General features: G+C 37.9%; 1 protein-coding gene across 1 annotated transcript in view; it reads right to left on the bottom strand.

The window, feature by feature from the left end:
* The window catches only part of LOC113232928 (organic cation transporter protein-like), a 63307-nt gene that overhangs the window by 4508 nt on the left and 45002 nt on the right, over window positions 1-13797 (bottom strand). The window contains exons 3-9 of the mRNA XM_026467833.1: window positions 11076-11259; window positions 10245-10374; window positions 8413-8541; window positions 7159-7351; window positions 4264-4369; window positions 2344-2576; window positions 1527-1606 (exon numbers count right to left, since the gene is read on the bottom strand). Coding sequence (XP_026323618.1) covers window positions 1527-1606; window positions 2344-2576; window positions 4264-4369; window positions 7159-7351; window positions 8413-8541; window positions 10245-10374; window positions 11076-11259 — 1055 coding nt within the window. The remainder of the gene's footprint in view (window positions 1-1526; window positions 1607-2343; window positions 2577-4263; window positions 4370-7158; window positions 7352-8412; window positions 8542-10244; window positions 10375-11075; window positions 11260-13797) is intronic.

A 13797-nucleotide genomic window follows, 5' to 3' on the forward strand; every position in this document is an offset into this window, starting at 1 on the left:
TTTGCAGAATTCAAACGCAGTCGTGTGAATCTCAGTGACGAATTTCGAGATGGTCGCACGTCCACTGCTGTGAACAACAAAAACATCGATGCTGTGCGCCGTATGATCTAAATAGACAGGCATGTGACATACCATGAGATTCGGGCATCTTCAGGCATAGGCATGAGTCGAATACAATCAATACTACACAAACATTTGGGTGTGAAGAAACCGTGCTCTCGGTGGATCCCACACAATTTGACTGTGGCTCAAAAAACGGATCGCGTCACTTGGTGCAGTGCCATGCTTACCAGATTCAACGAAGGGGCGTCAAATCTGGTATGGGACATAGTAACAGGTGACGAAATATGGATTTATGGTTACGATTCCAAAACAACGCAGCAATCGAGTGTATGGGTCTTTCGAGATGAGCCGAAACCAACCAAAGTGGCGCGCGTGCAAAGTGCCTCTGAGCGGATGATTGCTTCTTTTTATAATAAAACTGGACACGTGGCTACTGTTACTTTGGAGAATCGTTGTACCGTGAATAGTAATTGGTACACGACCATTTGTTTGCCGGAAGTTATTGACAAACTCCGTAAAAATAACTGTAAACGTCGTATCACCTGAAGAGGCTGTCGAAGAGTATGAAAAATATGTTTCAGAGATTGTAATGGAGGAGTGACATAAATGTTTTCAAAATTGGTTCATTCGTATGAAAAAGTGCATTAACGCTAACGGAGAATATTTTGAGAAACAATAAATTCATTTCTGGCCATTTATAGTAATTTTTTCTTATTCCTTCCGGAAACTTATAGTGCGCCTCACGTGCGTGTTCTATTTAGTTCAATTGATATTTGAAAAAAACATTGGTATATGCAAAGAACCTACTTTATGCAGCGGTTTTCTTGTAAGTTTCCGATGTAAGTTTGTGTTTTTTTTTTCTATCATGAAAATGTTTACGAATCGCCTTTTCACACCGTATACGAATCAGTGTATATCCTCAATTTTACCATATATTTTTTCCATTGCATATTTATATTACATGTGTATTTTTTCCAGATTATTTTAACACTTTCACTGTTATGTGGAATCAACCAAAGTCATTTGAGGTTGTATCCACTCTTAATATAGGTAGATAGTTATTAGGACTACGCACGCGACGCAGCACGTTATATGGGTAAATATGTTCATACACATCAGAAAGAGTTTGTTCAGGGAAGTACTGCCACCTTACCAATTTCTGCCGCCAAGTAATATGAGCTTTACTGCGTTTCAGTTTTGAAGGGTGATCGTGATTACAGGCATATGGGACTTGTCACCTCTTGTCCCAGGGAGTGCTGTTAGTGACTGGTGTAAAACATGTATGGCAACTTATCCGTTAGTTTAGGTAATATGTCTGAGTCCCACGTAGTGTTCTATTTAAAATTACGTCCATTTAAACCACGGTTTACCACGTGTTAGGTCGTTATTTCTGAAAGGTTGACAATTCCTATGTCCTTCACAGGTTTTGCAATCTGATATATCACACAGATACCTATAAGCACCTTTTGGAACAAAAGCAGCAATCAAAGAAAGAACACCGGCTATCGTCATCGGTCCACATGTCAATATTCTGCGACCCCATCTGGAAAATAAAGAAAATTTTCTAAAGAACTTTTATTCCAACAGCGAGGTATCTATTTAGATAATAGTTGACTAAATACATTTAGGTCAGGACATTTTGCGGAATTAATCAATTAGTCATGGTATAATAAGGCCACATGTGATCAAGCGTCAAAATTGCTTTATCACATGAAAGTCTTATAAATAACATACCTCGACATTTCGGACGTATTGCAACGTCCATTATGTGGTCCATGGTCTCGAAGGGACAGAAGAGGCGGGTGTCAGCATCTTCTAGCCGTGCGAGTTTTTCTAACTACCCACACTAGGTCTTCATTATTTATTTGTGTACTAGGGTTGTCGTGAGGGTGTTTCGCACAGCTGAAGATGTTGACACCCGTCTCTTCAGGCCCTTCCACACCATAGACGTTGCAATACGTTCAAAACGTCGAGGTATTTAAAATATGTTTTATAAATGATTAATTCCCGAATTAAAAGCCAAATAATGTGTGAAAATCGTGAAAGTTTAAATCAAAGTTATCGAATTGCGTTCGTGAAATTTATAAGGCTCTGTTCTCAAAAGTTGTTAGTTTGCAGATTTCCTTGTTACATCAAGGGTACGAATTAATTGTTTTATTTTCAATAAGAATACCCAATAAAAGCCCACTATTTCAGGGTTCAGTGGTAATTTGTCGGTCTTTACATTACATCGAATGCAAAATATTTAGTATTTTATATTCATGAATTAATTCCACTTACCTATCGAGTACGAGTGCCAATAAAGTAACAGAAGGAATCTCGGTAGCGGAAGTAAGAGTGAACGTAATAAAGAAATCAAGGCCGAGGTTCTCAGACATGCGCACGAGCCCATCGAAGATGAGAGCGCAGGCGATGTACACGACGACCATGAAGCACATCATTATGCGCAGCTCAGCCGATTTGAACAGCGCGCGCATAGATTCGTCAGTTTGTCGCGTTTGACGGGAGGCTACCTAAATTAAAAACAAAATTATAGATTATAATAACATAGATTTTCCTCCTGCCACCGTGGCCGAACGGTTACCATGCCGGACTGCCACGCAGAGGTCCCAGCCTCGATTCCTGGGCCGGGAGAAATATTTGTATGCCCTACATTTATTTCTCTCGTGAGTTTGGGTGTAATTTGTGGTGGACACACATATAGTGTCCATGGCACCCGCGACACAGGGTTTCCCTAGTGCGAGGCTATGTTGAGTGTGCGTTATGTTAAGTGTGTGCTTTATTTATTTCCTTGTTTCAAAGAAAGGAACCAATCAAAAAGGAGATCATCGTATCATCAAACTCTTTTTCTGCTGCATATCAATGATATGTTAATTCCAAGTACCTTTGCGTATGCTGATGACATCACAGTTGTAGATAGGTACTTGACCAATGCAAGAGTCAGTGGAGAGGAAATCCAGTCTTGTCGAGAGTCCATGGTTAGCCGTTTAGATTTGACACTCCAGGCAGTCTCCGATTGGGGCAATGCCAATGTTGTCAAATTTAACGCCACCAAAACGCAGGCGTGTCTATTCTCCACAAAACGGAGTCCCTTTGAGCTGACTCCGACTTTTCGTGATATATCCATACCGATAGCCGATTGTCTCCAGCTACTTGGAATGGACCTGTAATCCAATTTGAACCTCGGCAGATACATTAAATCCATGGCCAAAAATGCAGCAAGGAAGCTTGAGATCCTCTCCCGAGTGAGGCGTTACTTTACACCGGGACGGTTGCTTCAGCTGTACCAAGCACAAGTCCGATCGTGCATGGAGTACTGCTGCCACCTCTGGGATGGTTCTGCTACATACCAACTGACCACTTTGGATTCAATTGACAAGCGTGTCAAGAGGTTTATAGGTGACTCGGAATTAGTGAAGGTAAAGCTGCAGAGCCTTGAACATCGCGGTAAAGGTGCCTGCTTATTGGTATTTTACAGGATATATCACGGAGAGTGCAATGGAATTACACCATTTAATTCCGCCTTCCCCTTTCCATCACCGGGGGACTATATAGGCGTAGGCTTGGGTTCCGCCCCTATGTTGTGGATATTCTAAAGATTCGCACGAAGCGTTACGCTTCCACATTTATATGGCGAACGGCTATGGAGTGGAATTCCCTGCCTGCAGACTTGTTCCCTGAACGTTATAAGTTGGACCTTTTCAAGGCGAGAGTGACTAGGCATTATTTAGGTGTGCATGCTCCATCGTCGACCTTATCGTCACTTTCCATCAGCTGAGATGGAGGTCAAATGCGCACCTATATTTTATATATAAAAAAAGGGGACTGGTGGAATAGGCCCATATTATAATGCAGCTCAACCGCGATTTTGACAATCGCTGTTGAGCTGCCTTATGGCGATGACAAACTGATCACTTTTTTAAGAATTTCTGTTTAGTAATTGTAGTGTAGTATATTATCTGTACGTACGTAGGGTTGTATGTACTATACTAACTATAATATAATATGATGGTAGTGTAACAAGTTGGAAATACAAAATCGACACAATACTAGCGCCGTGGCTGTATTCAGCCACGGCATAAACGGAGTGGTTCCCATTCAGCATCTATAATTTTAGTTCTAATTTATTTTTTAGTTTGTAAGTACAATTTAAAATAAATAATGTTTCCTTTCTTCTTCTTCTTCTTCAAAGTAACTTACGATAAACTCATCCATAACATCTTGTGGTATTTGTGTTCTGTTGACTCTCTCGAACCGTCTTAGAACGTCTACGGCTTGTTTGATGCGACCTCGCGATGACAACCACCTGCAATTAACGTTTGGCGCACATTTATTTTATAATACTAAGTGACGGGACTAACAAGTAGTGTACCTGGTGGTAAGCAAAACGCGTGTGCAGTTGTTAATAGTAGTAGTGCCACTCAGAGCTTTAAATCACAAAGATCTGAGGGGCACTGTCGCTGCGGCCTGAGACAAAATTTGATTCATAAGTCCCATGCGCCGATCCGCACGGAAGACCTCGGCTCGCGAGGCGACGTCCGTGCAACTACGGGCCGTGGGAAGCCAGGATAATATCGTATGAAACTGATGTTTCCAAAGATGAGCGTAGTAAAAAATGAAAATTTTTGGAACTTTCTGATTTATTTTTATCGAGATTTTTATAGATAATCAATCGTGTTTCTTGACCCATAGTTGACTACTGGTATCTTCTGTTTTCATTATAAAAAAAGTTGAACTAAAACAGTTTTGGAAATACTTCAAAACACCTATTTGATCTAAAAGGTTAATTTTCAGGGTAGTTTTCTGTATAGGTACCTACGTACCTATATAGAAAGTATAAAAATATAGAAATTGCCACCGGAAGTAGTTCCAGTGGCAATTTCTATATTTTAAATATTGCAGAATAGTATCATGAAGTATTGAGATTTGGGTTTAAATATTATTTAATATTTCACGATAATTTACATTATTTTATAATACTTAAATAATTAAAATTGCTACCTAAATTAGGTACAGAAAACTAACCTGAAAATGACTCAGAAAAGTTATAAAAATTAACATAGGCATACATGACTTGTTTCATGTAGTGCGTATTATTTTTATGACTGTTATGTGATAAAAAGCATTTTTGACATGCGTTGAATTGCTTGTTCTTTCGTGTAGTTTGGAAGTGAAATACTCAATATTTACTTTATATTGAATTTATTTAACACAATGCACAGTTGCGCCATTGAGGTCGGAACAAAGAAGAGAGAGGGCTAGAGTTGGGCAACTCTAACATAAACTTAAAATAATACTACTAATGTTGCCCACAACATGTGAGTTTATAGAATTTAAAATGCTTTTTATGAATTTTTGATATGTGAGTTTATTATTAAATAAAGGGTACGACTTGTGGCGAGGCACCACTGGTAAGTTATTTTATTTACATCACTTTTGGCAATTTCCCAAAAATTACATTCCAATTTTCCAATTTGGTTATTTTATTATTGAGCGCGCGATACGAGAACTTTTTATGTTTCCTTTTATTTTGTCACTTATCGCTACTCCCTTTAATAAAACTGGCCATGACATAATTCGGCGTGTTTCTCTACTTTTCTTCGACATACGTGTCGCGTTGCAAAACTAGAACTCTCAAACCCACTGACGAAGTAAATGCAAGTTCAAAATAAATGCATGTCTTTGCTCTTTCTTTAAACTGTCCCATCTACTCTTCTAACTTTTATTCTAATTCCTTCACGGTTAGAAGCAACAAACTCAGAAATTCCCTGCCGCTAATAAGTTGAGTCTTTTAAAACTTTACGCAGAACTCATTAGAGATATAGAACCTTCGACTCTAATTATTCTTTTCTCCTGCTCCTACTCTGTTCTTATTATTAGGTGTTTTTTATACCCCTCTTTTCTTTCTTCCGTGGTTACTATTTATGTAAGTAAATGTATTTTTTATATGGTTCTCGTTATGTGAATAACGATATTATTTAATAATTAGGATTACTGTATTTTCTTAATAGTAATTTGTTTCAGTAATTTGTTGTATATATGAGTTCCTTCGTACATTATGTTTTTCTTGCCATAATTCGTCCGCGGTATTTGCAAATATGTATCATTAGCAAGCATGACTGGTTCAACGTTTTTGAATATGTAGTTTTTTATTAAAACTTATTATACATTTTTAATTTATTTAAGTATTTTATTTATTTTTATTAGTACAAGTATTTAATTGTGTATTAAATTCGAATTTTATAATATTCGCTGGGGCCTAGTTTAATTAATATATTTATTATCCTCTAACTCGAAGGTTGCCTGAAGATATTTAGCAGTAAAACCATATGTCGTCAATGTGTTTTCGTCCTTTTTTGATATGTATTTAATTAATTTATTTATCACTATCATATTGCACATTTGTAATGGTAGGCGAGTAATACATATTTCGCTAATTATAACATAATATGACGCCTCGGAAGGGCATGGTAATATCGGCGCAGTGGGTCTCCCGTTGTTAAGAGTCTATACTACCTCAAATGGCTTTGACTGATTCAACATAACAGTCAAAGTGTTGAATTGACTACTTTCACACTTTGGAAAAAATATATAGTAGAATTGTGGATATGCACTGATGATATAGTATATACATCAACGGTGTGAAAACACGAGACCTAAAAATTTTCACAATAGAAAAAACACTTATACTTACCTCATAATTGTACAAGAAAACATCTGTATTCAATAGGTACTTTAGACATACCAATTTTTTTTTAATATCAACTGAACTATATAGAAGACGTATAGTATACGATATGCATTTTTCAAATAGCTTTAATTTCGTTTATAAAAAAATTAATTCTGAAATAAAGCCAGTGCCCCTGCCGCTCGACCCAAGCAAAATTAACCGTAGTAGGGGAAAAAAAAAAATTTGAATCCAAACTGAGATAGTATCGACTCTTATAGTTTTTGAGTGCAATAAAGAATATTTCGTATTGTATAACATATGGTAAATAGTTAATTCTTCTGTTTTGGAGAGATCATACCGAAATCTTGACTATACGAATACTAAGCTGATGTTGTGATGGTTAAATAAATTTGATGACATATCACCTAGCGCTTTCAGGCACTACAAATGGAGCCCCAATCACGACCAGCATGGGCAGCGAAGTCGCTAAGATCAGATTTCTCCAATCGCTGATCCACACTGCCAACCAGGGCAGGACTAGGCAGCCGCTGCCGAAGTAAAGCGCTATTGACATGTTAGCCACCCAAGTGCGGTGCCTTGGTCCAACATATTCGAGAACTGGAATGAAAAATAATAATAATATGTAAATAGTAATAATGGTTTGTTTGAAAAAACCAATGACCTGAAAAAACAAATACGTCTATGCGATTTAGATTCGAAAAAAATCGCGAAAACCAAAGAACTCAGTAACCAAGCTGAGGCCACACAGACGCGGTGCAGCGGGAAATGCGGCCGCCAGCGGGTAGCGGATGCGTGCCGGGGCGTACCACACGGGACAGACTGATCACAACGGAATACAGCTTTGCGTCCACACCTGCCCTGCGTTCGCCCGGACTTTGATTGCCTCTCCCGATCGGAAACTGCGTCTCTTCCAAGTCGAGGCGCAAAATTGCGATTGACAACTGGCCGATCGGAAACTTTTGACATTTTAAATCGGAACAATAGTTTAGTTAACTCACAAATTAGAAAGATATAGTAGGAAACAGGTTCATCTTCTCGCTCGGATATCCATCTGATTTCGAAACTCTGCTATGGGCTACCCGATCAGTCGATTCCGATTTGCATCAAAATCAGTACGCCGTGTGTGGCTGGGTGCTTATGAACTCGAAATTTACAAAAATTCCCGGCCACGGAACGCTCCCGCTACTATATATATATATATATATATATTATATGTGCCAAAAAGAGCGGAGGTAGCCCAGTGGGAAAACCGTTACATTTCCATTGAGAAGGCGACGCGACGGTTCGGATATCTTTAGCGGTATGTACCTACAATTTTAAATAATATATAATAAATTTCTAGCAATGAAGAAGAACCAGTAGAGCTTAAATAGCAAGGCTTAGTACGAGTACCTAGAGCTCCTTGTAAAAGACTTCAGTTTAGGAAGTACTGTCAAGCAGTAATTCAAGCCATGAAAACCTATTAAATATGAATTTCAATTTTCCAACAAAATACATATCTGTTTGTAAGTTAACCCCCATAATAGTTAATTGTAACTATAACAAACATAAAACGATTTATAAAACAAATCTTTAAAAAGGTTTGGGTATTTTCAAAACCTCGTTATAATATTAAAGTTTGAACAAAATTCAGAAAATTTGTGACAGAAAGAACTTACCTAAAATGTAGATCATCATGAAGCAGCTGTCGTAAGACATTCCGACAAGGAACCTGCAGAAGGCGAAGTCCCAGAGGCCGACCGTGAAAATGCTTGCGACGCCGCCTACACATCCGATCAGGTTCGCCCCTGGTTTAAACAATTGGGTTGTGTGTAGGTACCTATATTTATTTTTCTCTCCAAAAGTTTTAATACATGAACTATAAGAAAAAGAGAAAATACTCATAATATACATCGAAGATGAAAAAAAAAATTATTACGCAATTCTATAGAAGGTCTCGTCAAAAATGTACCATGTATAATTAATAGATTCAGGAGTTACTTCGCCAAACTCCATGTTAATGAAAATGGAAGTAAATGAATTTGCTATCCCGCGAATCCAATGAAAGTTAAATCGTGTAAAATAGCTGAATATTTTTTCCATACATACAATTTTCCCACACTCCCTCCTTGTAGTAGCAGTAGAGCTCTTTGTGAAACAGTCTGTCCAAAGAAGTACTGCCACCTTACCTATTTCTACCGCCAAGCAGTAATGTGAAGATTACTGCGTTCCGGTTTAGAAGGGTAAGCGTGCTGGTGAAATTGCACATTGGACTTGTTAACTTATGTCTCAGGGTGACGGACGCAGTGGCAGTGCACATAAGATTTTTGCCATTTAAAGCTGTGACTGGCACTGCAACTGTTATGGATGGACGTGTCGCTTACTATCAGGGGCACGATTTGTTCGTCCCGTCACTTGGTATTATAAAAAACCCTCCCTCCGCGGACACAATGAAGTCACGGACACCAGCTAGTTCAATATACCTATAACACATGCTTAATTACCATCACAAATACCACTCCTAAAAATATATGTACCCGACATGGCTCTTTCCGAGGTATTCTCAAAGGTTGTTGATTGTTCGATGCTTTAATAGAATACATGCGTGAGAGCGACATTTAGCGCAAGATGCTACTATTCTTGCATAGAGAATTGCAATATCTCGTCGTCAATATCGAGTTGCGTCCTGTTGTGTTAGCCTACAAGCGCAGCAGCTATTTTACACCATGTAACCCTCTGGGTTCGCAGCAAATTAATTTATTTCCATTTTCATCTACTAAAGAATAACTTAAATTTTCCGTATTCTACAGTAAATATTGTAAGTAAATATGCTACCAATATCGTAGCATAATAATGCTTTGTAATGTAAGAACAGATGTGTTTCGAATAACTTCGTAGAATATGTACTCTTTTTAAACGAAAGTCGTCTACTCAGACATATCGTGGCTATTTTTTACACGTCAAAAGTGCTTTTAATAAATAAATATTAAATATTAGGCAACATCACATATGTTGCTCTGATCCCAAATTAAGTAACTAAAGCACTTGTGATCGGAAGCAACGAACGGCATCACAAACACCCATACTCTAGACCATATAGTTACTTTTCTACATGACCAAGCCGAGGATTGAACCTGGGCCCTTAGAGATGGCGACATCCGGTGTGCAAGCCACTCGACCGTGGACGTCATCGGCTTTTAGGAGAAATATTTGTATGGTCTACATTTACTTCTCTCGTGACTTTGGGTGTAATTTGTGGTTATCTATGTGTGTGTCTATGGTACCCGCGATATAGAGTTTTCCTAATGCGGGACTGTGAGTGTGTGCGTTAAAAAAATAGTATTACTAATAATTTTACGGTTACCTTAAAACTAGGGCCACAAAATGTTTATGCAAGCAGTTACCGCCCTTGTATTGTTTTCCTATTTCGCTTTAGGAATGACAGCGTATGCCGCTTTCCTGATGTTAGGGTATGCAATCTACTTGCGGCAGAGCAGGAATTAAGCCTTACCAACCAAGGCAGGGACGCGGCCGAAGCGATCTGCTAGCCAGCCGAACAGCAGGCCACCGGCAAAAGAGCCCGCGAAAAATACTGATTGTGCTATAGGCGCGAACCCCGACGATTGGCACACCCAGTCTCGCTGCGAAAAAAAATTAGTCTTGTAGAACAGATTCATTCGTGCGAAGCCTCGAAGCTTTTCGGTGAAGGAAAATATCGTGAGAGCAACCTGCACATCGAAGACGGTTCACAATTCTCGAAAAACGTGTAAAACCGCAATGGGCCAGTGTGGCTGACTAAAGTCTAACTCCTCCTCGGAGAGGAGTGCTTTACAGTGGGACATAGAAATAGGTGGATGATGATGATTGAAAAAAGGCATAAAATTGTGCAAGGGGTATTTTAGCTTTGTGAGTATTCAAATTGATTTGAAAGCCTACGTCATGGCGCATAGAAAGATATCGAAAGATGTCCTTAACTATATACATAACCATTGATGGGACAATGGAAAAAAATTACCTTAGCATCTCCAATGGAACTGTCTGATGGCACTAAGGTAAAGAAAGGATATCATACGAGTGGCTACATTAAAAAATTCAAGTGATGGCCAATGGCGGACATCCGATCTCTGACATCGATAAAAAAGGGAGAAAAATACCTGATCGGGGCATTTTTCTTTGCAACTGTTTTCACTGTTGTTACGATTAATAATACAAAAATCGAACACAGAAAAGTTTCTTCGACCCGGTGGGACTTGAACCCACGCTGCATCGTAGCATTTCTGTTTTCACTGTTGTTTGTTACAAAGACGGCACTCTAAAAAGAAACGACTGATGTTTGACTAACCTCACTAACAACAGTATGGTAAGGAATATCCCCCAGCTTAAACTCCCAGCCGTGGGGACACTCCACCTGTGAGGTGTTGGGATGTGGTGGCTGGCTGGTTTCGAGCACATGACTCCAGTTTGCCTCGAAAGTTCTGCATCGATCGTAATCGCCCGATTCTAACATCGGTACTGATAAATTCCATCTGCGAAAAATTTTACATACCTACATTGGGATAAAATACCTATGTATCTATTATTAGGTTTTGCTTATGGTAATTTTCAATTGTTATGATACTATACTGTATGTAAATGACATAACCGCTTTGAAAGGAAATATTTATTAATAGATCCACTGGTTTTATTATCTATTCTACAAAACTTATGCAGGTTGTTCTAGACAGTCGTGTACAAAAAGTCACAAATTCATTTTAGAAGGCAATGTTTAATGTTATTATTCTTTATTAAGATCACGATTGATATTAATTTGCTATTCTCGGGGTTTAAAACTATAATGAAACAAAAACTTTATACTAAAGGTAATATAGGTTATAAAAAATAAACACATTCTGCGTACTTGGATGACAAAAAGTCATCGTAGTGCCTTGCAGGTTGATCTACGATGTTTATATAGTATTGCAAATGCTAAATGTATTCAAATGTTTACAAAGGGCAACCCCTAGAGTTTCTTGCTCCTTCTTTTCAGGGGAATCTGCCTTAAGAGTGAGAAGTAGAGTTTAATCAACATGACGATTTCAAGTGTAATTTATTTACGTATGAAATAAAAATATTGACTTTCCCAGCAACCGTTGCGTAAGATACATATTGTAAAATTTAGGTTCCCTTCTTAGTGCTTACTTTAACACTTCTTCTTCTCATTTAAGAGCTAGGTTCTTGTCGGTGGAGTGATCTCCAATCATCTCTGTTTAGCGCTTTAAGCTTGATTTCCTGATACGACACGACGTTAACTTTTTCCCTTATCTGATCTAAATAACTTTAATACTATAATAGCTTTATTTATATTTGTTTTACTTGTATTGTGTAAGATTAAGTTATATTGAAATAAATTTATGTTTAACTTTATATATGTGATCTCGACAATATATACACTACCTATTTAAGTAATTTCTTCAAAGAACTTCCTTATTTTGATCATGATTTCCTGTCAATCAATGTACAATGTTTGTAAATGTTTAGAGGAAAACCGTGTGTCTATATTCAAACTTGCCATTATTTCCTTTAACTGTCTCGATACTACGTAGTTACTTTGGAATCGGATTTATAAATAATTATGACAGAATAATTTAGCTCGTTTCGTCTTTGGTATCCTCTATTACAATAGATGCCATCAAACAATTAACCCGTCACAGAGACACGCGGCGTCCCTACCGATTATGGTACTGTAGCGCTCTAGAGCCACACGGTGTCTCTAATCCACCCATAAAAAAATAAAAGAAAACAATAAAATAAAATAATAAATGTGTTATTAAAAAAAAAATTAAAATATACTTAAAATATACAAAAATTCTTGTTACGAATTTAAAAAAGAAACCAAAACCGTTCGGATGCCTGAAGATTATTTTCGATAATATACGTCACAATAGCCGTAACGAGGCATTGTTTATGATCAACTATAGAAGTACAATTTCAGTGGAACCGCTTTTTCCGTTTGTAGTTGTTTCATAACAAACCGTTTTAGCGACTCCGATGCACTTTAGTGTTTCAAATAAAATTATAGTTAGTGTAGTTAGTTCCGTCAGACAGAGGAATTCTCTTCAGTTTTTAAAGGTATATAACTAAACTCTCACTCATAATTTCGGGAGTTCCTAGATTTTCTAGTTGTTTAATTCAAAATATATTGCCTATTTCAATGTTTTATTTCTCTCTGTGGGACTCTTGTATAAAGTGTCATAACTAACGCATTTGCATTCTGGTAAGTTTCCAGATATTGGCACCAAATTTTTCTTTTATTTGAAAAATCTCAATTACACTGATTTGTATAACAATAAAACTGAAACTATGTATTTCATTCATTTCATTTTCATTTTTCAGCCATTACAGTCCCATTTCAGGGTAAAGGCCTCCCTTCCCTTTTTCCAGTCTTCGCGATTTAACGCCGCGTCAGGACAAGCGTCCAATTCGTCAATCCATCTCGTTCTAGGTCTTCCACAGCTTGGTCTTGCGTTTGGTGGGATCCATTCCGTGGTGATCTTTGCCCACAGCTCGTTTGACATGCGGCAGACATGTCCAGCCCAGTTCCATTTAAAGCTCGCGGCTTTATGATCAATGTCAACGATTTGTGTTTTGGAGCGCAGTATGCTGTTTCGCACGCAGTCTGACAGTTTTACTTCCTATATACTGCGCTCCAAGCCTCGCTGACACACGCGAACTTCTGACCATTCGTCAAAGACCAAGTTTGAGCACCGTAAGTAAGGCCGGGAAGAATGCGCACGCCCATGAGCTTTCTTTTTGGGGGGGGATCGTGGTAATTTTCCCTTAAAATATATATATGTATATATATTAAGATATAAAAAAAAAACAAACAAACGGATGGTTGTAGATTTCGTTTCGCTGATTCCAGACATTATTAATAACTCAATTTCGCTAAAAATATCGATTATTTTAGTTATGATATGTAGAGCATGCCTAAACAAGATAGTAATTTACTTTATCTCTGTATCTTCTGAATAGCTCAGTAGATAGTAACTACAGGCAGAGATTTATAAAAAGCTATTATTATAATG

The sequence above is a fragment of the Hyposmocoma kahamanoa genome, unplaced genomic scaffold (assembly GCF_003589595.1).
Source record: "Hyposmocoma kahamanoa isolate Upper Pololo Valley unplaced genomic scaffold, ASM358959v1 78, whole genome shotgun sequence".
Lineage (NCBI taxonomy): Eukaryota > Metazoa > Arthropoda > Insecta > Lepidoptera > Cosmopterigidae > Hyposmocoma > Hyposmocoma kahamanoa.